Genomic DNA, 26,154 nt, shown 5'->3' with positions numbered 1-26,154 from the left:
GTACGAATTTTTTTTTAAACTCTACGTTTAAAAAAAAGTTCGTACACTTAACTTACGTTTTTTAAACTCTACGATCAAATGGACAGTGAAGTGGCACTTAGATCATTTGTTAGTTTTAACGTAAACAACAATTAAAAACGTTAAAACCAACAAATGATCTAAGTGCCACTTCACTGTCCATTTGATCGTAGAGTTTGAAAAAAAGTTCGTACACGCACTCCACCTCTTCGTGTCTAGATCGTACCTTATTATAAATGGAGCTTGAAGTGTAAGATTAAAATAAAGTGTGTGAAAGTGAAAGCCGAAATTTTTGATAATAACAAAAGCAAAAAAACGTATTTACCTCAAAATAATATTAAACCGGTAATAAAACGTTTAACGCACGACAATAATTCAAGGTATAAACAATAATCTGAAATAGTTTAATTGTTCAAACCGTATTACTTAACTAAAGAAAAGTGTTAAAACAAGACCTTTGGACCTTTATATCTTGGAAAGTACTAACCGATCGATTATACATTTTTATGGCATTATAAATTTGCCGCTGTCAAAATTACGTTAACGTTAGTATCGACGATGTACCTCCAAATCGTGGTTACCCTTCTGTTACCCAGTGCCCAGAGTGCCAATATTTTAGGTTTTTTCATGATTCCCTCAATAAGCCACCAGATCGTTTACCAACCGATTTGGAGAAAACTCTCTCTAAGAGGTCACAACGTCACTGTTATAACCCCCAACCCTTTAAACAACCCTAAATTAACAAACCTCACAGAAATCAATGTCGACTACACCAGCAAGTTTTACGAAGGAGTAAAAACGCAAGACTTATGTATAAAGATGCCAACGTTTTTCAGACTCTATTTAAAATGTATCAATTCAAAGACCATATAGCAGAAGCTGATTTTAACAACACCAAGGTTAAAGAACTAATCGCTGATCGAACTAGAAGTTTTGATTTGATTTTGGTCGAATGGTTCCACCCAGCAGTGTACGCCTTCGCTGGGAGGTTCAAGGCACCAATCATTGGTGTTTCATCACTGGGAGCTTTTACGTCAGGTTACGACGTGATTGGAAATCCGTGTCATCCGGTGTTGACTCCGGATATGTTGTTGGGGTATTCCGACAAAGATTTATCGTTGTGGCAAAAGACAAAAAGTGTTGCTTTTGGGTGGTGGTCGCGGTACCACCATGACTATATTTTGGTACCGAAAGCACAAGAAATTGTAAGAAGGTACTTTGGGGATGATACCACAAATGTTGATGACTTTGAAAGAAGCCAAAGCATGCTGTTTCTTAATGTAGCTCCAATGGTATACACGTCACGGCCAAACGTACCCGCGGTTTTAGAAATGGGTCAAATGCACATCAAACCCGTGAAACCGCTGCCCAAAGTAAGTAATAAAAGTTTAAGAAAGTTTGTGTTTATTGAGCCCTCAGGACCTGCAGGACCTCCTCGACCAGGCTACCGAAGGTGTCATTTATTTCAGTTTGGGTTCTAATGTCAAAAGTGTGCAATTGAGTAAAAAACTAAAGAATGTAATTATTGGTGCTTTGTCTGAGCTTCCATACAAAATCATCTGGAAATGGGAGTCCGACCATCTTCCTGGAAAGCCTTCGAATGTAATTGTTAGAAAGTGGTTGCCACAACAAGACCTTCTTGGTTAGTTTGACAGAATGCCCAAAAACTTCTTTGATAATTAATATTTCTTTCAGCACACCCTAATATTCGAGCCTTTGTTACTCAAGGCGGTCTGCAATCCATGGAAGAAGCCATCTCCAGAGAGGTACCACTTGTTGGAATGCCTTTCTTAGGCGACCAAGCCATGAACGTGCATAAAATAGTTGATCTAGACATTGGTTTAGCAGTAGATCCTTCAACAGTAACCAAAGACGAGCTCAAAAAATGTATTATCGAAGTCGCCAAAAATAAGAAGTAAGTGGTCAATTGGGGAGTTCAAACCAACAAAATTTCTTACAGATACAAGGCGAATATAAAAATAGTTCGAAATATTCTTCTTGATAGAGCAAGGACGGGATTGGAAAAAGCAGTCTGGTGGTGTGAGTACGTCATTAGACATAAAGGCGCCAAACATCTCAGAAGTCCAACAGCGGATATTTCTTGGTTTGATTATCTTCTAGTTGACGTAGTAGTAACAACTTTAGGAGTTATTTGGGGAGTTTTCTATTTGAGTTGCAGACTTGTGCAAATATTTAAGAATTGTACCGTCTAACTGGAAATAAAAGTGCATCGACGAAAAATTACAACAATTTACTTATCGCTTTGGAATAAAATCGACTACTGTATGGACTAAAAATGTTTACCACTAAATTTATTTACGGCACGTCACTTTTTATTTGGACATAAAGATAAACGTTTATGTTTTTTGCCGCCACTCATTCATTAGTAACATTAACAATAGATAAGTCAAAAATAAATTCCACATTTTAAACTTATAAACAAAAAATTAAAAATCGGAGCCACATACTTTTAAAATATCACGCCAAATAATTTTAGACATCATTTTACTGACAATTCAAACATTTTAGTGTAGTCTATGCATTGCCGCAATAATAAAATTTATAAATGGTGCTTTACACTTCATAACAATCAAATAGCTTTGACGAGAAAAAAATTTGGGCCGCGATTGTACAATTCAGAAAAATTAAGACGTTGAAATAAAAGATTCTAAAGCTTAATTCTAAAATGTATATAAAAAAGTATAAAAACTTTTAAGGGTCTATAAATCTAAAAAAAAAATAAAAATTGACAACCAAACATCTAGTAATTTGAGAAAGTTTTGGCACCAAATATAATATTAAATATTGTTTATAATAAACGTTTATTAATATTAAATCGTTTATTAATAACCATAATTAAGAAATCATTTTAGTAAGTACACAAATCGTACATTAATAAAATTAAATAGAAGTAATAAATAATAATGATCACCGACTGTGAACCCATCTCTTCTGGTAACTTATCTTAAGCTAGCAAAAATTTTGCTTATCACTGTACTAAAACCGTCCCGACTCAAATGTTGTCATTATCAATAAAATTGTAATTATTTTATTTTATTGACTAAACAATTTAATTAAATGTAATCAATATACGTAAGAAACGATGAGATTGCACGAATAAAATTTTCGCCGTCACTCATCCATGTTAACAGACTATGGATTAGAATATCACATTTCTGTAACGTGATGTCTCGTCCCGAGACTCTGATTGCATTATTTTCTAATGACAATGGTATGTGATTGTGTCAATATTTAAAGATGAGATAACTAGATTTGTGGCCATGAACAGCACAATTGTGGACGTGACTTAACATCATTGTCTTGTTATAAAAAAGAATCTGTTCCGCTTCCTCTTCAGTTTTCATGATGTATTTCCCAATCGTGATACTCCTTATTGTGGCACGTGCCCAGTGCGCGAATATTCTAGGGTTTTTTATGTTTCCTTCTATAAGTCACCAGATCGTTTTTCAACCGATTTGGCGGGAACTGTCTCTCAGAGGCCACAACGTCACTGTGGTAACCCCCGATCCTTTAAACGACCCCAAGTTGACGAACCTCACTGAGATCAGTGTGCGGTACACATATCAATTCCTCCAAGAAACAAAGTTGCAAGAAATGATGTTCAAAGACGTCAACATCTTTCAGATTCTTGATCGAATGTTCCAATTTATGGACGCCATCGTCGAAGCTGAACTCAACAACACTGAGATTAAAGAACTGATCGGTGATCAGAATCGACATTTTGATTTGATTCTGGTCGAGTGTTTCCATCCAGTGCTGTACGCCTTCTCTGGGCGATTTAAAGCGCCGATTATTGGCGTTTCTTCTCTTGGACTTCTTGGATCCGCTTTTGATGTTATTGGAAATCCTAGTCATCCAGTATTGTATCCAGATATGTTGTTAAATTACCACGACAAAGAGTTGTCGCTGTGGCAGAAGATGGTCAGTGTTGCTTTTTCTTTGTTTTCGCGGTACCATCGAGAGTACTATGTGTTACCAAGAGCACAGACGATGGCCCAGAGGTACTTCGGCGATGATATTCCTTTCGTTGGAGCTCTTGAACGAAACCAAAGTATGATGTTTCTTAATGTGAACCCGTTGATTTATCCACCACGTCCGAATGTACCCGCGATTGTCGAAATGGGGCAAATGCACATTAAACCTGTGAACCCGCTGCCCACAGTAAGTACTAACACTAAAAAAAAGTAGAACCGTCGTTGAGTTGTGTTTTTAGGACTTGAAAGTCCTCCTCGACGAGGCCACCGAAGGCGTTGTCTACTTCAGTTTGGGTTCCAACGTCAAAAGCGTACACTTGGGAGAAACTTTACGAAATACGATCATTGGAGCTCTAGGTGAACTCCCATACAAAGTTCTATGGAAATGGGAATCTGACCATCTTCCTGGAAAACCTTCGAATGTGATTACGAAAAAATGGTTGCCACAACAAGATCTCCTCGGTTGGTTCAGTAACAAGACGGCAAAATTTTAACTCAGTTTTTTAGCACACCCCAATATTCGTGTTTTTGTGACCCAAGGAGGCCTTCAATCAACGGAAGAAGCCATCTCCAGAGAAGTACCACTCGTCGGAATGCCCTTCATAGGTGACCAACCCATGAACGTGCAAAAAATGGTAGATCTAGGCATAGCGCTCGCAGTAGACCCAGTGACCGTCACCAAAAACGAGCTCAAAAAATGTATCATCGAAGTCGCCGAACACGGAAAGTACAAGAAGAGGATCAAAGAAGTTCGCGACGTGCTGTTTGACAAGCCAATGACTGGGTTAGAAAAGGCAGTTTGGTGGTCTGAGTACGTCATTAGACACAAGGGCGCCAGGCATTTGAGGAGCCTAACAGCCGATATTTCTTGGTTTGATTATTTATTAGGGGATGTCGTAATAGCAGTGGTGGTACTTCTAAGTGGTATGATCTGGGGAGTTTTGTTTGTAAGTTCTAAACTGGCGGCGGGGTCAAAATCGTACGTCAAATTAAAGGTGCAGTGATCTGTTTTTATCAATGTCAATAAAAAAAAAACAACAACAAATGCGTGAAGTTTGATTTGTTCTCCCGCTCCCCCTCCAATTCCAAGCGTCTAAAGAAAACGATGAAGAAAATAAGAAGTTAAAAGAAGACAAGAAAAGAAAGTTAAAAACATATAATAACGAAAGTCATTATGAAACAAATAACAAATACAACAATAATGAGAAAGACAAAATACAAAATAACCAAATTATAATACTTAAAACCGTTAAAAAAACTAAAATTGCTGGATGCGTTTGGAATACACGTAAAATCTACCCCAAAAAATTATAGCTTCCACTTAACGCGATATAAATACCCATCATGTGTAATCTCCCCTCGATGCCATTTGATTATTTTCTCCATCAAAAACCCATTTTCTCTTAATTCCTCCTTGAAAAACATTCCTGTCCAATCCACCTTAATTGCCGATACGCGATAACGCCCTCAAAGAATCGATATTCTTGTTATTTAAACCGGATAACGATCATCATTTCGACGATGACCGCCATTATGACGTTTTTCAGGAAGACGAGGAAAACATTTTACTTTCATGTTTTTTCCGTGGGTTGAGACCTTGACCACTGCGACATTCAACACTATGAAAGGGCCTGAATAAATTTCCACGAGCGATAGGGATTTTACAATGAAATAAATTCTAATTTAAGCCGTTATAAAACTATGGAGAAGTGACGTAATCCGATACGGTGACGAATAACTATCATATATCTTTTTTTCATTATTTCGTCTTGATAACGGGTGCTTTGTTGGATGTCTTGGAGATTTACGAGTCGCTGTTTTAATGTGTGCCCAGATTCTTTCGTGATTTAGTTTTATAGCCTTTGATGGATATAAAGGGTGAAGCTGAATTTGTATGACCAACGCACGCTTTTTCATTTCCTAAATTTTATATTAAATTTAATTAGCGAGACACTTTTATTTATAGGACCGTATTTTTGCACCCTCTCGCACTGTGGTTATCAGATTTACCTCCCTTTTGTGATTTATTTCACCCCCCTCCGTGTTTCGTAATTCTTAAAATAAAAGCCTTACGGTCACTTTTAAGCCGATTAGCATTTTTCGCGGTTTTACCCGGCGCCTCCACCAAACAAGATTATTTATGTAGTAAGAGTAAAAGTTTTATCTTTTCGAAACACGTTCGACTACATTTTTACGATATCACATTATTCCGCCGTCATGATTTTGCAATTACCGCCCTAATTACATACGAGTTCGGAATTTTTCATCGGTAACTCTCCCAATCGTGGTAGTCAAATCGCATTTGATAGCGTTTCAATTAAAATTTATCGAGTTTGGTTGGAATTACCTTCATTTGATGCGAGCATATGTATTAAGTTCATTTTTTCCACCCCCGCGGCAACTCGATAAAAAATTGGTGGATGCGCCGGGCGAGCGAGCAGAAATTGCGGATATCTTTCTTCCGTTTTAATTACATCCACAGATCTATCTAAAAATGGAGTCATCTCGGGTTCTTTGCCCCCGAAATAGATGGCTCGCCGTCAACACGGCAATTGTTCGCCAATGCAACTTCCTTAATTTCCCCGAAACGAGTATCCTAGTGTGCACAGTTTCGACAGCAAAGAGATCATTAGTCATGCTCTACAGTTTCAAAGTTGTCTCTAAGCAATTTCGAATAACGAACGGTTATGTTCGCGTTCTACTTCGAGAATACCGAAATCAACTCTATAAATATATCCGAATTCACTCATTACAAAACAATCAATTTATTCTCATAACGTACTAAATTAACATCTTCTCAAATTCATCTTCCAACGAGCACAGAAATTTCTAACAATGCCGAGCAAAACCACCGCAGATGTCTGCTCTTCAACTAATTAAATAATTAAAATCGAATTAATTAATTTCAAATTTATATTAGTCTGGAGGTTTGTCGAGAGCGTTCGCCAAGATTTCTGATCTCTTTTCCATGTAAAAAACGAAAAAATTAACTCCGCTCGTCAACGAAACGTGAGTCTGCTTTTAAATCTCTGACCTCTACGGGATTAACCAAATCGATTATTGCCTCCTTCACTTCAGACGAAGAGATTTGATGCATCGAATTGATTATATTACCGTAATCTTCTAACGATCGACAGCTTTTAACAAGGCGACCGCTTTACGGAAGACACGTAAAAATGTGAGAACTGCCCGTAATTCACCCGTCAGATCCGAGATTACCGTAACGAAACGCTGAAAATATTACCGCCGATTCTAATCACCATCATATAACAAAATAACGGCTCGGTATAAACGGTTTTTTTCCTCGTCAACTTTAACATCCCGCCGAAATTTGTAGTCCATGGGATGACCGAAATCTGAGACTTAATTAAAAGTTCAACCCCAAAACCATGTTCCATCCCGAATGTATGGGGTGCTTATGCTGAAATATAGGGGATGTTAAGTGTTAATTATTACGTACAAGAAGCGCTAATGCGGTGGGAAAAGGCTGATGGAGCAGTAATGACGTCATGTTCTAAACGGAAGTCTGAGAGTAGAGACAATAGTGATTTGCATAGCCAAATTTTTTAGTTCCTCCTGATTGTGTAGTCAAGTTCGTTTTTTGCTTCTGAGGCTCTCGGTCAACTTTTTTGCTTCTTATCGTACTTTCCTTTCGTTTTATTCCGTTTTATGTCATGATTCCTTGCTAATTGACTAAGATCGCTAGTTCTCCCGTCTTGTTTCTTTTTTTTTTTAATGTCTTTCTAATTTTTATCTTTATTTTTATCTCGCTTTTACATTCATGTCGTTCTAATTTTGTGAAGTTTGTCTTTTTCATATTTTTTTTCTTCGTGTCTCCATTAGTTTCTTCACTTTTTATTGTTAGAAATTTATTGTTTTGTATTGTTTATCATGTTTTTTAAGCAACTTTGGCAATTTGGTCTCTAATTCTAAACTCTATTTTTATTTTATGTTTTTTAATTTTTTTGTATTTGTTGTTGTATTACTTAACCAAATTCAAATTGTTTCTTCCTTATTTTTTTATTTTAAATATTTCTTATGGTTTCTTCATTTTCTCCGTCTTTTTCTTAGATACATTCTTTGATCTTTAGATTTATTTGTCTAGACTAATCTTTGATAACTTTTATATTCTCAAATTGTAGTGTTCTCTCTTAGTTTCTTTATTTTCTTGTCTCTTTTTTATTCCTTTTTCCTTTTGATCTTTTTTCTTTCGTCAACTCTACATTTTTATGATTTCTGTTTTTTCTATGTTTCTGGTTCATTATTGTTATCTCCTGGTCTTTAACCATTATTGCTATCAACTTCTTTCTTCACAATTTTTTTCATTGTGTACCTTTTTCATGTTGGTACAGTTGTCTTTAATTTAATTTTCTTACTTTGGCATAATTCTTTTTTGTTACAATCATTTTTATTCCTTACCTTGACTCTTCGCTGTGTTTTAAATTTTACTTTATTTTACTTCTACATCTCTTCTTTTCGAACAAAATGTAAGAGAATATACAAGAATAAAAACAAAAAAAAACAAAACTAATTAATCAGAATTTGAAAAAAAAACTGAAAAAACACAAAACATAGTTAGATCGCTAGAAATCGCTAGAAAAAATAAAATCCCAAAAAAAATTAAAGAATCTAAAAACAGACTAAGAAAAAACAAACAACGAAACAAAAAATATAGAAGAATGAGCAGAACTGAAAAAAGTCCAAAGAATCAAACTTCTCTTCTATCTGAGCAGTTTATTTTCTTAGCTTCCTTCTCTTTTATTTTCTTATCTTTCTATTTTATGGCATTGATCATCGATCACCTTTTATTTAATCGTAATAACTCAGCAAAACTGCCAAATTATTTCACGAAATGACTATTCTTTTCACGGAATGCTAGATGCCGGCGCGCCATCTAGATTTAAAATCACCGAAAGCGCATCCGAATTTATAACGAATCGCCGCAGTTTCCAAACTTTGCAAATCCAAGTAATTTGTAAAGAAGCGATTTTTGTTCAACTGAAACTTTCCGTGCATAATTCACATCAATCCCAACTTTTATTTTATCTTGTGATGGATCAGAAAATTCGCAGATCATGCGTCTTCGAAAAACAGACGGATCACGTTTATTAAATCCGGCACAATTCCAGTTTTTATATCGGAATTAGCTATCGTTAAACCGCTCGGTGAAATCAATACGCGGCGCTAATCGACACAATTAAATTTAAATAGGTGATTTCGAATTTCCACACAGAAAGTGGAGCTCGGTTCCGACTAGTCTTGTTCTTTTCGACTCCAAGTTTTTTAAAAACAAATAAATCAGAGGGTTGTTATTCGACGGTGACACGCTAAATCAGGCTCTATGGTCGTATTTTTGTCAAGTTAAATGTGCAGGAGACAGTTAGGAGGCTTGATATTTCCGGTTTAGGACGAAATGACAGCCGGTTTTGTTCGGGAATCGGGGCGACGATCGGCGTCTTTGAGGCGGTATTGTGTTAGTTATAGAAACAAGATTAAGAAGCTTCACGAGCAAAAATATTGGTGGAGGCGCCGGGTAACAACACCTCCTCTAGTTCTTGGTGGTTAATTAGTAAGGATCCAACTGAATCTACCCCCTTAATATTCAGTGCACTCCCCTAACTATTATACACATAATCTGTTAAAGATAGTTGTTGTGCTGTACAGTCTTACGGATGACTTACACAGAATCGTGACCGAAATATATGGTCTGCTCAATAACACTCAACTTTGACCCTTGGAACTCCGCAGAATATTAAAGCTACGACAGCATATTGGGATTCAGGGACGCCCTTTTCCGCTGTGCAACTAACGTCACAATTTACTTCTGCTTAGGAACTCCTCAAGACGAATAGTCTACGTGAGCTTAAAATGGTGGATGCGCCGGGTCGTGCATTTTTTTACATGTCGCCAACAGTGTTACCTCATCCTTTCTAATCCCCGCCTTGGGAAATGTTATATTTGACTCCGAATGGATTTTCTCTGTTAACCAAATTGCGTCTCGTTACTGGAGAAAACTGATCCTATCGCCCCGCTGAATCTGGTTTAAGCACGAGGTTAGTTAATGTTTCATAAGAACACAATGGCTGCTTTTACTCTCGTAAATCACTAACGATTATGTACGCAGTTTGATGGCACGAAGCTTGCTGAGAGAATAATTTCGGGGAATCCCGACGACGTGCGAAAAGGGAATAAAAAGGAAATAAACTTAGGCCGGAAGTAATGAGGCATCGGCGGTGACGAATATCAACTAATCCAGGGTTTTGGAATTTTTCTTACACGTTATAACGCGAGAAGCTAACTTCGTGCGGCTGAAAGTTGCAACAACTGTTTACTAACTTTGGCGACTAATTAACGATATTTGATCATATTATTGTGGAGCAAGTTGGAAATCCATTTGCACGTTTCAAAGTCCGGAGCATTTGGCTAATTGGATCACAAATAGGTTATTAGTGTATTGGGGTGTTCGGGGATTAAGGTGCGCGCACACGGGAAATGCGACAGTTCTGAGATGAGACCTGCGGATCCAACAATCTCACATAATAGTGAGCACAAAAAATTTTTCTCAAAAAAAATCTAGCGAGGCCAGCCAAACATTTAATGTATTTTGCCTCGGCACTCAATAAAAAAATTTGAAAACATCAAAAATATAAAATTCTGCGAAAGACGACATCTGAGCCACTTCCGTTGACCTAGTTGGCTAAATGGTAATTCAGAATTAAGTTATATTTTGAATAAAAAGATACTTCGAAGAAGACGTGTCTGGCATAACTTGTATTTTACCTCAGAGCCTAAGTCAAATCAAAAATTTTAAAATATCAACAACACTCTTCATTAAACTCTGCGTAAGATAATATTTGAACTACTCTCTTAATCCTGAAAAAATTTGAAAATGGAAATTCCAAGTTAAGATATATTTTAAACAAAAAAATTCCGGCGAAGCGTGCCGAGCGTTTATCGTAGTTTGCCCCAGAACCATAAATTAAATCAAAAATATCAAAAGATTGAAAAAAATATTTATTTAATTTTGCACAAGAAGATATTTGAACTACCCTTCTAATTCTGTGAAAATTTGAGCAAAAGTAATTCAAAATTGCAATTGCATTTTAAACAAAAAAAAACGGCGAGTTGTGTCAAGCGTTTATCGCAATTTGCCTCAGAACCATAAGTCAAATCAAAACATATCACAAGACCAAAAACATCATTCATTAAATTTTGCGCAAGATAATATTTGAACTACTCTTCTAATCCTGAGAAAATTTGCACAGTGGTAATTCAAAGTTACCTAAGTTACATTTTAGACAAAAAAAAATTGGCGAGGCGCGCCGAGCGTTCCTCGTAATTTGCCTCAGAACCATAAGTCAAACCAAAACATATCAAAAAAACAATAACATTATTCATAAAATTTTGCACAAAACGATGTTTAAACTACCCTTCTAATTCTGAGCAAATTTGCACAATATGGTAATTCAAAGTTAAGTTGCATTGTAGACAAAAAAAAATCGGCGAGGCGTGCCGAGCAATTATCGCAATTTGCCTCAGAACCATAAGTCAAATAAAAACATATCAAAAAACTAAAAACATTATTCATAAAATTTTGCACAAGACTTATTTAAACTACCCTTCTTAATCCTGAGCAAATTTGCACAATATGGTAATTCAAAGTTAAGTTGCATTTTAGACAAAAAAAAATCGGCGAGGCGTGCCAAGCGTTCATTGCAATTTGCCTCAGAACCATAAGTCAAAGAAATATCAAAAACCTAAAACATTATTCATTAAATTTTGCACAAGACAGACAATATTTGAACTACCCACCTAATCCTGAGAAAATTTGCACAATGATAGTTCAAAGTAAAGTTGCATTTTATACCAAAACAAACTTACAGCGAGGCGTGCCGAGCGTTAATTGCACATTTGCCTCAGAATCATCAGCCAAATCAAAAAATATTAACTGTTTTTTTTTAGCCTAGAGCAACTGCCCACTACTGGGAGTAAAAATGTTCACTATTTAGTCTAGATGAGCAAACGAACGTGTCCCAAATAGACTCGCCTCGTCTTTCTAGCCTGGTCATAAATTTCGCACCCTCCTTTGTGTTTATGAAAACTAACCAACTTAACCCCCCAAATCGAATTTGAACCCCCCGCGTCGAAAATGAAGTAACAATCTCCGGTAAAAAGTCTATCTCAACGAACACCGTTCGTGTTTCGCCGCGATAATGCGCCCTCTCACAACGGTATACAAACAACGAAAGCAATTTGAGCGTTTTGTCGCGTGTTGCTTGCTACATCTTGCTCTTTTCAGATTATCACCTGTTCCGTGTTGGGTCAAGGATTACGTTTTTCCGTGGCTTTGACGCAAAAGAGAGAGATAATAAGACGTAGCTTGATTCGGGTCAAGAAACGAAAGAACCCTACTACTGGATGAGACACGATTAAAGTGGTTGGAGGCGGTTGCGACAGACATGGGGCGGATAAAATTGAAATTTTGTTATCCATAATGCGCCCGAGGGTCTAATATAAGATTTAAGGGTAGTTGGTTGTATTGAAATTGTCCTTCAAAGGAAACGTAAAAATGGCGGATGCGCCGGGCAATTATTTGTAAATTCGAAAGCGATGGATGCATTCTATTCGTCCTTAACCGACATAAAACCGATCCATATTCAGTTCCGACGTATTCACGTACCCTTTTGTTGCCCTCGTTTATTATTATTCGAATTGAATTAAAACTGTTGATTTTAAACCGGAATCCGTTGTGTATTTTCCGGGCTCCTCTTTAATAAAAAACTAATCTGAAATTGAGATCGAGTTTAAAGGAGCAGAAAATTTCCAAATGAGAATCGTAATTACAACAGTTATCTTACATCCCGACTTTTCATTATACACGAATTTATAATGAAAAACTCGAACGACATCTTCTGGAAAGTTTTAATTAACATTGACGATTTTAATAGTTGTATCATGGTGGCGGGCAATTTCCTGTGCATAGAACGATTTATGGGATTATGTTCTTGGGAAATTTGCTGATTGAGTTATTAGCTAAGTGGTCGACGGCAGACATGAAATGTTTTAATTGCCAGGGTTATGATTAAACTTTTCTACATGGACAAACAAGGCTTTAAGTAATTAGATTTCATTAGAATAATGTGGTTTTGCTGTTTTTAGTTCCGAGGCAAAAACGACGAGACGAGGGATGACGAGAAATGCGACAAAAAGCGTGTAAATCTCGTTTTTAAACGCTAATTGTGACACCACAAGTTTTGTTCTACAGCTGCATTTTAAAGTCACGTCGGTTCTTAACTGATATGCTATGGTGTTAGTTACGACATAACCTAAAAAAAAAAATTTAAGGTGGCCCTCCGACTCGGTGGACCTCGCGTTTTGGTGGCTCTCGCTTTGGACAATTTTTACCATTCCGCGACACACCCTGTATTTGAAAGCGTACGATCCATAATTTAAAACGACAATAGCAGCGGCAGTTATTTATACAACTCGCGTGTGAAGTTTTCCGCTTGAACGCAGTAAGAGCCGGCATTGTTCCTTTCAATTAAACATCACATGTTCTCCTTCCTCTCTTGTCTCGAAACCTCACCTTACTTGACTGAAATTTTAATTTAATATATTAATTTTCTGCTCGACCGTGTTTCAAAGCAATACGTTTTACTTGTCGTGTTATGCATAATTACGAGCCATGAATAAATTAAAATGATAATTTCCCGACGCTTGCTAATATCAAATAGTTTTTTAATTAAAGTCAATTTTGACGTTCCCACCGAACCAATTACATGAATATCTGATGTTTTAATTAGCCACATTCGAACATTACCGAACATAATTCTTGGGGAAAATGATCCTTTAATTAATGGGATTTCTTGGGGGAAATTTATGGTGCATTATCGGGAGACGGAAGACACGTCATAAATATTTATGGCAGGGACTAATCGAGATTTAAAGTGTGTCCAAGTTTTTTTTAGAAACACTCGTTTTCTACTAAAGTAGCGTTTGCATCACTTTTACTGTCAAAGTTTAAATTGGATGCTGTTTGTGACAAAGAGATTTGAAGATCTAATTTCACTACCATGGTAGAACAGAAATTATACGGCAAAAACATTTTACTTAAATTGGAAATAAATGTTTGAAGAGATGAACGAGAATAATCGATACGTCATTTTGACAAATTGACAGCACGCAAGGAATTGCAAACAATAAAATAGAACGTATGTGGAATTCTCCCCCTTAAAATATCGATAAAGTGGTGTTTTTCAATCATATTTTTCTTTTGTGATTGTACGAAACTTTTCCCATTCGTGAATATTTTATTTTATTCAAAGATGGGCGCCGAAATGAGCTCACGTTTTACTCACTTGATTCCAGCAATTTATCGAAAAGAGTTGAACTTTTTCACGTTTACTGCATGAGGGCGCGGAATTAAATATACATAGGCAATTTGGGGGCAAAAGGAAAAGGGGATTAAATTTGAAGATAAGGAACGAGCAAAAATTACAAGTTTGAGAATATTAAATATGATGGGATGCTTAAAGAAATTCAATTAAGTAGAGGTATTCGGAATTTTGACAGAATCAGATAAACGGATTTAAGAATGATGGATTCGGGGGAAGTTTATGACATAAATGTGTACAAAAAAGGGAACATTTACAAAATAATTGGGGCTGATGGCTGAAATCTGCTCAAAAAATGTTAAATTTTCTCAATATTCTCAAAATTTCCAGAATTTTGAGTGGCTCTATTTTTTTTTCTCTTCTAGGAAAATTGCCATAATTTCCAAAATCTCCAAAACAATGATTTATAAGGTCATATACCGGGTGATTTTTTAAAAACGGCAGGCGTTGTAAAATTTTTATTTATGAACCGATTTCAAAAATTTAAAAACAATTTAAATGGTTTTTAATTTCCTATAAACTGATGATTTTAAAACTTTTCTAAATGTCTTAGTATCTTTTGGGCGATACTCAACTTTCTTATTTTAAATTGAAACCCATATTTTTTTTTTTCATAATTTGGAATATATTAATTTTCTTGATTCAGAAATGTGTAATATGTTCTACTTTGACAAAAAATATTTTTAAGAAATTTATCAAAATTGAAAAAAAATAAGCAATAAAAGTTAATAAAATCTAGGTGCATAATGTCAAATAAAAGAATGCCGTTATATTGTAATGTCAAAAAGCAGCAAATAACAGAAAGGATTGACAATTTTTTTTGAAATTATTAATAACAAAAGACAATAATAATTACAAATCAGAAAAAACAACTACCAAATTTAATTAAAATACTGTTGAAACGCCATCCCGTTTTTTTCATTGCACAATTGACACCTACGAGAAATGCATTGTGCATTGTAAGGTGTAGCCCCATCTTGTTGAAAGAAAACTTGTTCTTTCTGTTATTTGCTGCTTTTTGACATTACAATAACGATATTGTGTCACCTAGATCACCTAGATTTTATTAACTTTTATTGCCTAAATGTTTTCATTTTTGTTATTTTTTTTTAAATATTTTTTGTAAAAGTAGAACATATTACACATTTCTGAATCAAAAAAAATATATATTCCAAATTATGAAAAAAAAAATATGGGTGCCAATTTAAAATAAGAAAGTTGATTATCGCCCAAAAAATACTAAGACATTTAGAAAAATTGTAAAATCAGCAGTTTATAGTAAATTAAAAACCATTTAATTTGTTTTTTAAATTGTTGAAATCGGTTCATAAATAAAAATTCTACAACGCCTGCCGCTTTTAAAAAATCACCCTGTAAAAATCATAAATTTTCAGTTTTTAAAAAAAAAATGTGACCACTAGAATAGTGTGCATTCAGTTTTCATGATTTTTAAAAATTTTATAATTTAATTTTAGAATCTCTAGTCTCTGGAATTTAATGAATCTCTAAAATGTCGGGAATCTTAAAAATCTTAATTTCTAAAAAAATGACACAAACAAAACAAAAAGAAGTCCAAAAATGCTTTAAATTTCAAAATCAAAATTCTAGAAAGTTTACTTTGTCAAAATTCTTACATTTTTCTCTTTAGAATTCACGAATTGTAGGAATTTTAGGACTGCTACCTAAATGCATACCGTTAAAATTCCTAAAATATTTGAAATTAATTAATTTGCCTAAAATTCCATAATTTTTTTTTTTTTCGCCCGGCGCCTCCACCATTTTTATTAGATATTTTATTTAGTGCAACAAATTACAAACAATGTCGACTAAAATGTATACAAATGAAATAATTGTCTACACGAACACGTGTCTATTAAAAGTTGAACTTGACGTGTCCAACATTTTGCCTAAAGCAACATTAAATTATGCCAACACAAACATTTGAGTTGTCAAACTTTAAGCAATTACCAGCAAACAAGTTTTTTGTGCTCGTTAGTATTGTCTAGGTTTGACCGGTGCTATTGTAGTATTGTTGTCGCATTGATTTTCCATTTTCCACTCGACAAAAGCGTTGTTGGTTGTGTGATAATTTTTTTTTTGCAAACAAACTTACCATTATTTCATATTTTAAATAAATCCCAATCGTAGAACAAGAAAATTAATCTAAAATGTCCGCAGCAGAGCGTGCATACGTTCATGTCATTTCCCGTGAAAAATCATGCGGACACACGAAAATCAAGTTGGCCGATTTAACAATCTCGTATCGGTCACACCTCCCTATAAATGTGTGCATGTTGCTATCCCAAGGCGACAGGATTCGGGTGTGAGAGCTCGTCACTGGCACAGTCCATCGCGATCACAGTTGGCACACGTACCGCTTTTCCGCTTTTCCGACGCTCGAATGTTCGTTCTCCAGAGCCTCCTACGACCGACCGCACTCCATGCCGTGTATATTGATCACTTTCCCACTATTTCACCTGTGCAATCTCTCCGGTCGAGCTGCTTTTAGGGAAACTTGCTTTCCAGCCCGCGGAAATGGCAACAATGAAGTCCCGATTTCCCCCACCAAAGTCTAAGCTAGCTTGGGGCTGCCTAGGCGACCGCGCACGCCAAAGACTCGCTTATTGTGTTATAAAAAATTAACCGCTTCGCCTCGGTTACCTATGAACCATTTTTCATCTTTTGCGTTCGAGACGACGACGACGACGTGGGTACTTTTTTTATTTATGTGGCTTTTGCGGTTTTTGACTTGTACAAGTGTAGAATTTCATCGGAGAATGGGAATTTCGCTTTCGGGGTGGAAATACGGACTGACGCATCGTTCTTAATGTACTCGAGAGACAGATTAAACACACAAAATAACAAATTGCACTGTCATTTACGCTTTCACGCTCAAGGAGACATTGAAAAAACGAAAAATACCTATGGAAGGATTATTAATGTGATGACATTACACAACTTGACACTGTTTGGCTCTATGATAAATAGCACAAGAATCAACAAAAGACACAAAAATGCACTCCACTACATTCATTTTTCCCCATTTTTGCATAAAAACATTAAAAGACTCCTAAATTCCATTTTTTAAATCTCGTACATATGCGCAATGCACGAAGAATTTCACGAAAAATCCAAATCTATACAAAAATACCCACAAACAATATATCACTAAATAAGAAGAAAATCAGACTCTATTTTGACGTTTTGAGCTTTAAGGATTTATCTGACTGTTTTTTGCTTGAACTTTAATACTTCAAAAGTAAGAGTTTATCAAATTTCAGCAAATCGCCAGTTTATCTGACTGCTTTCTGCTTTAAATTCCGACACTTCAAAAATGTATCTGACTGTCTTTTGCTTCAAACTCTTAAAGTTTTTAGATTGTCTGTTTTCTGCTTCAAATTCCGACGCTTCGAGAGTTTATCTGACTGTCTTTTACACTAAATTCCTGCAGTTAAAAAGCTTGGCTTATCTGACTGTATTTTGCTTCAAACTCTGAAAGTTTTTTAATTTACCTGACTGTCTTCTGCTTCAAATTCCGCCGCTTCAAAAGTTTATTTGGCTGTCTTTTACAATAAATTCCTGCAGTTAAAAGGCTTATCTGACTGTATTTTGCTTTAAACTCTGAAAGTTACTTAGTTTGTCTGACTGTCTTCTGCTTCAAACTCCGACGCTTCAAAAATTGATCTGACTGTCATTTGCTTCAAGTTTAACGTTTTAAAAGTTAATCAAATTCCCGCAATTATCTACTTTACCTGACTGTCTTCTGCTTCCAATTACGACGCTTCAATACTTTATCTGACTGTTTTTTTTTCTTCAAGCGTCCAAAGTTCTTTAGTTTGTCTGTCTTCTGCTTCAAACTCCGACGCTTCAAAAGTTTATCTGACAGTTCAATTCTGCTTCAAATTCCGACATTTCAAGAGTTGAAAGTGAAAGTTCAAGGTCTAACAAAAGACTCCGGTTAACCTCACCTCACCGGTTTCGGTCATCTTTGAAAGCGAAAGTGGTCAAAGCCGTTTAAGATGAATAAAGTAAAAAGCATCTCGCTGTCAATTAGTCGTTCAGAAGGCTCTGATTTTATTCCAGGTGCTTCCTCCACATTTCGAAATTTCGCGCCCCCTTGATAATTCTCCAGTAAGTTTTTATTTATCCCAACAATAAAATACACTCAGGAGTTGCTCCTTGTTAGAATTTCTGCATCCCAGAAAACTCCCGGGACAAGTAAACTCACATCATTCAAAGATACAATGTGAATGAGAAAAGCCTTTTGAATTTTTGCCAGACTGTGAATTATAGATGACTTTCCTCCAGACAGATGCACATCGCTGTCTTCGCTAAAAAACATGTAAAACGAACAATCTTGCAGTTCGTCCGGAAAATACATCAGAGAATTAAAAACTCATCAATATTGCATCTCGATTGGTTGCGTGGTGGTTTTTTCGAATGAATACGCAAAAAGTTTAATGAGTCGGCGGCAATAATGTTGCCTGCATATTCATCACGATTAAAAAATATGCACGGTGTTTGCTGACGGAGCTCAAAGCAGCAAGGCAAAAGTAATAAACATTGCGCTTTTCGTAGGCTTGTTTTGTAAAATACGCTTTATGTCGTTAATACATGTATTTTCCATCAAAGCAAATAATGAGGAGTTATTTTCAAAAATGACCAATCTAATCATCAAACACTGGCAAATTTAATCAAATTTGGTGCATCCGGGACTCTAATTAATTAATTACGTGTTTGTAGTGTCGATTAGCTTAAAGTAGTGAGTAATTAAATCACAATGATTGTTCATGATCATTGATCAAAATCAGAAAATTTTTGAATCATGGGGTAAAAAATAAAAAACGAAAAGTGCATCAGGTTACTTAAATTTTTCAAAATTTTCAGTATTTTCAGGTTTCCCAAAGTCACTGCATTAACGCAAATTTGCAACCGTTGCTAAGGTATGAGCAATGTGATTGGCGTTGCTATGTTGCAAATGGGATTTGCAGTAACGCAAGTCACACTTAAAAATACTCCTACGTTAGACATTTTTCAAATTTTTCAGGTTTTTCTGAAAGATTCGTCAGGTTGCTAAAATTCCTCAAATTTCCTTAGGTATTTTTTAGATTCCTTATTATATTTCTGATATTTGTGAAGTTTCTGTAATTTGTCAGGTTACTTAAACTCCTTCAATTTCCTTCAACTTTCCTGATTTTCGTATAATTTTCCCCTGGAAATCTCAGAGTTCTCACTTTTTCCTGATTTCTCAAACTTATCCTACGATCCTCGTAGAGTTAGGTATTTCTCAGGTTTTTGAGGTTTCTTGTTTCCTTTTATTTCTCAGGGTTCTGTAATTTGTCATGCTACTCAGACTTCAATTTCACTGATTTTCAAAATTTTTACTGTTCCTTCAAATTACTCAAATTTCTCAGTTTACTCAGTTTTCCAGGAAGTCTCAGATTTCTCATTTTTTGTTGAATTCTCAGAATGAAATTTCTTGCAGGATTTCAAAATTCCTTGTATTTGTCGGGTTAATCAAATAACTCAGTTTCAGAATTAAATTCAAGAATGTTTAATGTTTTTCAATTGAAAATGTTCTGTAGTGTTTTTTTAAATGATTACGTTTTTTTGTGGATTTAAAAAAATTAAAAAAAACCAAAAAGCAGAAGCATGAAATTTATTTTACAATAATTAATAAAATTAATTTTGACAGAACTATTGAAACCAAATGCCACAGTTCAAACCATAATTCTCTATGAACTTTTTTTTGTAGCAAAACAATATTGAATTTCATCAACGTTAATTAACGCATCGCAATAAACAGCACTGAAAGCTTCCATATAATTCGTAATATTTAACTTTGTAATGAAACTGTCAGTTTTCAACGAACAATTTTAGTCACAACATAATCTGCACAGAAATCGGATTTCTAAAAAAAGTTTTTTCCGTATTTTCCCTTTATGTGTAGATTAACCGACAAAAAACACGCTTTTCCAATTTTAATTAAACTCACTTTAAAAACAATAGCTCTTTGATCAAATGAAATGAACCTATTGTTGAAAAAGCAATTCGATAGATGTATCGTAACGCTTAATTAAGACTTTTAATTCGAAAAATTGCAGTTATTATAACACAGCCATGGCGAACGCGACTTTAACAGTTATAGTAGATCAAGTAATTTCGGTCACACTTGATGGGGCTGTCTTCTAATCGGTCTCTTGTTGCCCAAGGATAAAAATAGCTGCAATTTAAGCGTCTCGAAATTGCAATCCAACTGAAAAACCGATCGCAAACACTCGTCCAACAGCAAACACCCCGAACAACAAAACCCAAATTTCCTCCCTCAAATACTTGTCTCTTTTTCCTTCCTGAACAAGTAAACCCACCGACTTTTCCCATCGGTTTTCCGCTTAACGTACACATGTTAGCTAGACACCTTAATTAAACCAATCCAACTCGACGTTCCTTTGTCACGAAGTTAATCTACAACGGTTGCGGATACGTTATCACAAAAACCACCTTTTCCTCCAATCATAAATCTCGAAATTAACGCGCGGTAATTGCAAACTTTGCATGATACTTATCTGTGAAGTTTTTCACTTACAATCAGCGTTGATTGGATTTTAATAGTGCGACAGAAAATGGATTTATGTTCGAACAACGTCATGAAATTTGTATTTACACGTTGTTAGCAGAGATGTTATCGTTGACCACTGAAACTCGATAATTAAGTCGTATCTCGGCACATTACGGGGGTTTGATGGAACGAACGACTTCTATGTATAATAAAATGTCTGAAATAAAGTCCATTTATCCTGAAAAAGTTTTACTGAAGAAAGCCAGATATTGAAATTTGCTCCTTTGGGACGGGGTCGTAACTGGAACCAAACGTAGCGAAAAAATAAACCTTTGTCTTACAATTGAAATTTATATTTTGTTCTGGACGAAACGCAGCTCCTCTATGCTACAAAGCAAGGCAAAATAACCAACAAAATGAAAAATACTCGTTCCTATGATGCAAAAGTTTGCGAAGTAGTTTAGAAACTAAATTAATTACTTGTCGACAGCGTGACGTTGCTGTTTTTCAAGCCCTAAGTTAATGAAACAAATTTGTGATTCATAATAATTACTTTATCTACAATAGCAGTTAAAGTTGAGCGAAATTGTGTTCTACATGGCACTTTTCATTGCTTCCTGCAACAGGATTACTCAGAGGCGGATTAAGGTCCATGGAGATGATGTCTCTTTAAATTCTCTCAATTTTTTCTCAAATGTTTAAATTCTCTTTAAAATTGTGTTAAAATTTTCTAGATTGTTAGTGTATAGACTCTTCTTTTATGTTTTTCTTTATTTCTTAAAATTCTTTCAGATAGATAATCCTTAGAATCCTCAATTTCCTACAGTCTCTTTCGATTTTCCATACATTTTCGCATTTTAATGTTTTGAATTAAAGCCTATACGCCTTCTTTTACATTCGCGTCCGTAATTACTTCACCTGCTCAAGCTGACTACGACTAGACAACGACTTTCTCGATTTTAACGATTCCCGTCTTTTGCTAATGGTCCCCTATACTAACAATTATACCCCCAATTGGCTTTAAAATCTCTTCTCTCTAAAACACACTTATCCCAAATTAACCACAGAATTGTAGGTTCTTTTTAACCCCAACTGTCTCCATTTGAAATCAACGGAACTCGATTTAATTACACCGCGCTTTTAATGTAGAAATTTTCAGCTTTTGTTTCATTTCACGAACTTTATCTGGATTTTGCTAAAGTTATATTTAGAGAGCTTTATATTTTCTAGTTTGTTCTCATGGTTTTACTTTGATATAGGACGTTCATGACTCGAATGCCGCCAGGAATATATTTTATTGTTTGTTCAAAGGACTGGAGGATTTTTTTCGTTATTAATAATAATCTCGTTTGGTAGTAGACATGATTTCGTGTTAATAAAGCGTCCTTTTTCTCCGGGTTCATTTTTATTCTGTTGGCGGAGAGTTTTTCTCCGGAACTGATTTAATTAGTCTCAGGTCCTTTTGTTACGTGGCTTAGTTCATATACCGCGCGATTCTTTTTAATGCAATTTAATTTCCTCTGTTGTTTTAAAATCGAGCGAACATATTTTATTCATCAGCAAATTAGATATTGTTTAATTTCCATACCGGTTGATTTCCATAGCCGGATCGATACACACAGCAGGAAATTGATGAAACTTCCAATAAAATCATTCTATTCTATTTTTAGTCTCATACGATTGGATTTTTTTCTCTAAGTGCTCGTCAATATCACATGTTTTTTTTCTTTTTGTGCGAATATGGCGATAAACTTTTAACAACGCTTTTAACATTTTTAGTTACGTCTTAGAACTTTTTCCATCTGCTGCGTTTTAATATTTCATCAGAATTGAGTTCATCACGTTCGTCTTTGTGTGCTTGTGAGCTTTTAACTTTTTGCGATCAAGTGAAATTTGAAACGTGGTGAAATTTTTGTCTGTTTTCAGTCGGAACAAGATAAAACACCTTTAAAAGGAAATCATTTGCCTAATGCCCTAATTTTAAAGTGAAATAAGCTGCAGTGATGGTAATTGCGATTTAAATCGGAAAACTGGGCGATATTTCAGGATCGACGGAGAAAATGGGAGATTTGGGAAATTTGATTGGACAATTTTTGTTGCCACGAGGAACGAAAATGAGCAACGGGAAAACAAAAACAACGGAGCAATTAAAAATTCAGACAATTAAGTTTCAAGCTGCAAACAAGAGAAAAAAGTTAAATCTCGTACTTTTTTTGTGAGTTTTATAAGATGTTTACTGATGACGGCTTTACAAAAAGTTTAATTCTTTATTGGAATTTGTAGAATGAACTCAAGACTTCTTAATTCTTTAAAATGTTGATAAAGTTTACAAGAAACACGCGCACAACATTAATATTTGCACAGCAGCTTTTAGAAAACCCAATTTTATTCTAAAAACATTTTTGAAAAATCTATAAATTTTAAGAAAAAAAATGATTTTTTTTAGGCGACTTTAACTGAAAATGGAATTTTTAGGTCTCAAAATCGGCCTAAAAGTAAGTCTTTTCTGGCCGCAAACATTTTTGACCGATCTGTGGTGGCGCCATTTATTCATAGTTTTGCATATTACATCAAGATACCGACATTACCCCCAATTTTATAATTATTTGGGTAAAATCAAATCGACAAACTGCTGTAAAGTGCAATAAACTGCAACAATATCAAAAAGCACATTAAACCTAATTCATACAAATTGTGAAGTTACACATGCCGAAACCTCAAATGTAAAAAAAATATGAACTTTTTTGAAAAATCCATAAATATTTACAATTATTCAGTTGTTATAAATGATTAAATCAATAAATCGTAATTAAAAATTAATTAACTTGTAAATTTAATGATATCGCCTAAAAATCTTGTGTGTAACACGGCCAAAAAGTGCCATTTTGCCCTCGCCTTCTTTCTGGCCTCGGCCATTAAAAAAAGGCTCGGCCAAAAAAGACACACTTTTTGGCCTTGGTACACAAATAACGATTATGGCATAGACACTCCATGAAATAACAGCCTTTATCAATTTTTTTTTTAAATCAAACTTTCAATTTGACCAACAAATTTTCAAAATTCGTAAATTTTATATTTTTTGGGAAAATTCCTCGCTTAAGTAGTGATGAATTTTTACAAGAAATTTTTCAAATTTGCAAATGCCTCAATTCTGTGAGCAAAATTAGAGTAAGAGAGAGGGCGCCTCCACCATTTCTGTAATCAAACAAACCCTTCAATACCAGAACAATTTTGTTAATAAAAATCTCCAGAATTGTTAATCTCAATTACCCCAACCAGCCTATTATCCCTCCTTCAATTAATATTTGCACTAATCCCGGATTATTCCGGCGCCTTTCCCCAACATACGGAAGTGTAAGATGTACATAATTAAATTTGCTCGAATCGAAAGTTCGTATCCTGCAGCACTTCGTAACGGAGATAATGATTTGGCAGAGTTCCTACCAATGTTAAGCATTGTCAAGTTTTGAACGAAAGAAAATACTATTATCGTCGAAATGCCGCACAAGAGCTTAGGATTGTATTTATAAATAGGACTTAGGACCCCCTTCTAATGGGGCGACATTCTAACGAATGGGCCGAACATAACGCACCATCTCCGTGTTTGTCACACTCTAATGTCTTTGCCCGAAAAAAATCGCCCTTTATAAATGACCGGATTAGAGGTGGGTGGGACGGGAAAGGTAATTGGGATTTGGGAAAATCGACGGAAATCTATTTGATCTTTCAGATCATTAGTCAGGTATATAGGGTAAAACTACTAATAGTCGGCATCCCCACAATACTCGCCACCTGCCATACGTTTTTTCCGAAAATAAGAGTTGGGTGTATTGTAAAAGCCTGTCGAACATTCTAAACGGTAATCCTAATTTTTGGGAAGCTCTTTGGTACTTTAAGACACCTCTAAAAACTATGACGGCAGCTAAAAAAAACAGAAAAAACGCCACCTAAGATTTCGAGTTGTTCATTGTTTCGTGACGTCACGAGAAAACGCAAAAAACGCACTTTATCAGTTTTTTTAATCAGAAAGCGTTTTTTTTTCGTAAAGACGTGACAAAAACCGGCAAAACAACATAAATAAACGTAAATAAACGTAAAAACTGTTTCCTACCTTAGTTTCCGTGGCCTTGGATCTCCGGCCCCCAAATCTGGATTTTTTGAAGCGCCCCCGGGAAACCTTCGCCCCCAACAGTTCCACATCACTCACACCACCACAAAACCACCACCAAACCGTCCAACAACCACAAAAACAGTAAAAAAGTTCACTTTTCGCAAAACCGACGCGTCCAAAATTTTCACTTCACCGGCACTTGTTTTGTGACGTCACAGCTACTTGATCCAAAAAACAACGTCGCAAAGGCACGGTCAAAATTAATTATTTTGGACTACAAGACCCCACTTTCTGTTGTTTTTATCATCAAGGGGAGTTTTTTACCCCTAAAACAAACCCCCGTTTATTTTTTTTGAACTTCGTGCAGAAAATACGGAGATAAGTTTGAGGCCACCACCAGCTGTCGCCACCACGCGACGGTCGGTTTGTGAAACAGATTCCTGTTGTACCGACCGGCGTTGTAAACATAACCTCGTTTTATTGGTTTTAAGGCGATTTTAAGTGTTGGAATGTCGGCGCCGCGAGCCCTACCACAGAGCAAGGAGGCTTTGCTCAAGTCCTACCGCACCAGACTCAAAGACGACGTGAAAAGCATGTTGGAGAACTTTGAAGGTTAGGGGCCCCCTTGTTGTCTCACGACTAACGTGTCATTTTCAGAGATCGTGAAGTTGGCGAAGGGCGAACACGACACTCAGCTCTCGAGGATGACGCAGTGCGAACAAGACACGTACGAAATGCACGTCAGGGCTGCGAATATTGTCCGCGCTGGAGAGTCTCTGATGAAACTTGTCTCTGATATCAAACAGTACTTGATTTTGAACGATTTTCCCTCGGTGAATGAGGCGATTACGCAGAATTCGAAATTGTTTAGGTAAGGGAGGAGTTTTAGGGGTGGTTAGGTTGCTCAAGGGGGTGTTTTAGGACCAAGCAGGCGGAGTGCGACCAGAAGCTCATGTCTTTGAGGGATGATATGGCGGCGGATTTGTACGATCTCGAGGAGGAGTATTACAGCAGTTTGAATAAATAATTTATTTATGAAATAAGTACAAAATTAAATTAAAATACGTCACTCGCTTG

General features: G+C 35.7%; 3 protein-coding genes and 1 pseudogene across 6 annotated transcripts in view; 3 read left to right on the top strand and 1 right to left on the bottom strand.

The window, feature by feature from the left end:
* Positions 1–16,954, bottom strand: part of GABA-B-R1 (gamma-aminobutyric acid type B receptor subunit 1) — a 118,284-nt gene extending 101,330 nt beyond the window's left edge. For all 3 annotated transcript variants that reach the window (XM_088034564.1, XM_088034565.1, XM_088034562.1), the window contains exon 1: positions 16,521–16,954. In XM_088034564.1, the coding sequence (XP_087890690.1) occupies positions 16,521–16,523 (3 nt within the window). In that variant the 5' untranslated portion in view covers positions 16,524–16,954. The remainder of the gene's footprint in view (positions 1–16,520) is intronic.
* On the top strand, positions 199–2,272 carry LOC148176003 (UDP-glycosyltransferase UGT5-like; annotated as a pseudogene). The gene is made up of 4 exons (XR_015769948.1): positions 199–1,391; positions 1,438–1,660; positions 1,714–1,933; positions 1,979–2,272. The product of XR_015769948.1 is annotated as a UDP-glycosyltransferase UGT5-like (transcript).
* Positions 3,385–5,017, top strand: LOC148176002 (UDP-glycosyltransferase UGT5-like). The gene is made up of 3 exons (XM_088034489.1): positions 3,385–4,200; positions 4,253–4,475; positions 4,521–5,017. The coding sequence occupies exons 1-3, from the start codon at positions 3,385–3,387 to the stop codon at positions 5,015–5,017; spliced, it is 1,536 nt and encodes a 511-aa protein (XP_087890615.1).
* Positions 16,955–25,495: 8,541 nt separating the features above from the next.
* MED22 (Mediator complex subunit 22) lies at positions 25,496–26,146 on the top strand. The gene is made up of 3 exons (XM_088035187.1): positions 25,496–25,689; positions 25,735–25,948; positions 25,999–26,146. The coding sequence occupies exons 1-3, from the start codon at positions 25,587–25,589 to the stop codon at positions 26,102–26,104; spliced, it is 423 nt and encodes a 140-aa protein (XP_087891313.1). The 5' UTR covers positions 25,496–25,586; the 3' UTR covers positions 26,105–26,146.
* Positions 26,147–26,154: the final 8 nt, after the last annotated feature.

Source organism: Gnatocerus cornutus, chromosome 4 (assembly GCF_029298725.1).
Source record: "Gnatocerus cornutus isolate USDA-ARS CGAHR chromosome 4, icGnaCorn1.1, whole genome shotgun sequence".
Taxonomy (NCBI): Eukaryota; Metazoa; Arthropoda; class Insecta; order Coleoptera; family Tenebrionidae; genus Gnatocerus; species Gnatocerus cornutus.
This window is presented reverse-complemented; position numbering and strand designations above follow the sequence as displayed.

Coding starts and splice junctions, on each gene's coding strand:
- LOC148176002 (XM_088034489.1), top strand. CDS start 3,385: ATGTATTTCCCAATCGTGATACTCCTTATTGTGGCACGTGCCCAGTGC. Junction 4,201..4,252: donor CTGTGAACCCGCTGCCCACA/GTAAGTACTAAC, acceptor TTGTGTTTTTAG/GACTTGAAAGTCCTCCTCGA. Junction 4,476..4,520: donor GCCACAACAAGATCTCCTCG/GTTGGTTCAGTA, acceptor TCAGTTTTTTAG/CACACCCCAATATTCGTGTT.
- MED22 (XM_088035187.1), top strand. CDS start 25,587: ATGTCGGCGCCGCGAGCCCTACCACAGAGCAAGGAGGCTTTGCTCAAG. Junction 25,690..25,734: donor CATGTTGGAGAACTTTGAAG/GTTAGGGGCCCC, acceptor TGTCATTTTCAG/AGATCGTGAAGTTGGCGAAG. Junction 25,949..25,998: donor CAGAATTCGAAATTGTTTAG/GTAAGGGAGGAG, acceptor GGGGTGTTTTAG/GACCAAGCAGGCGGAGTGCG.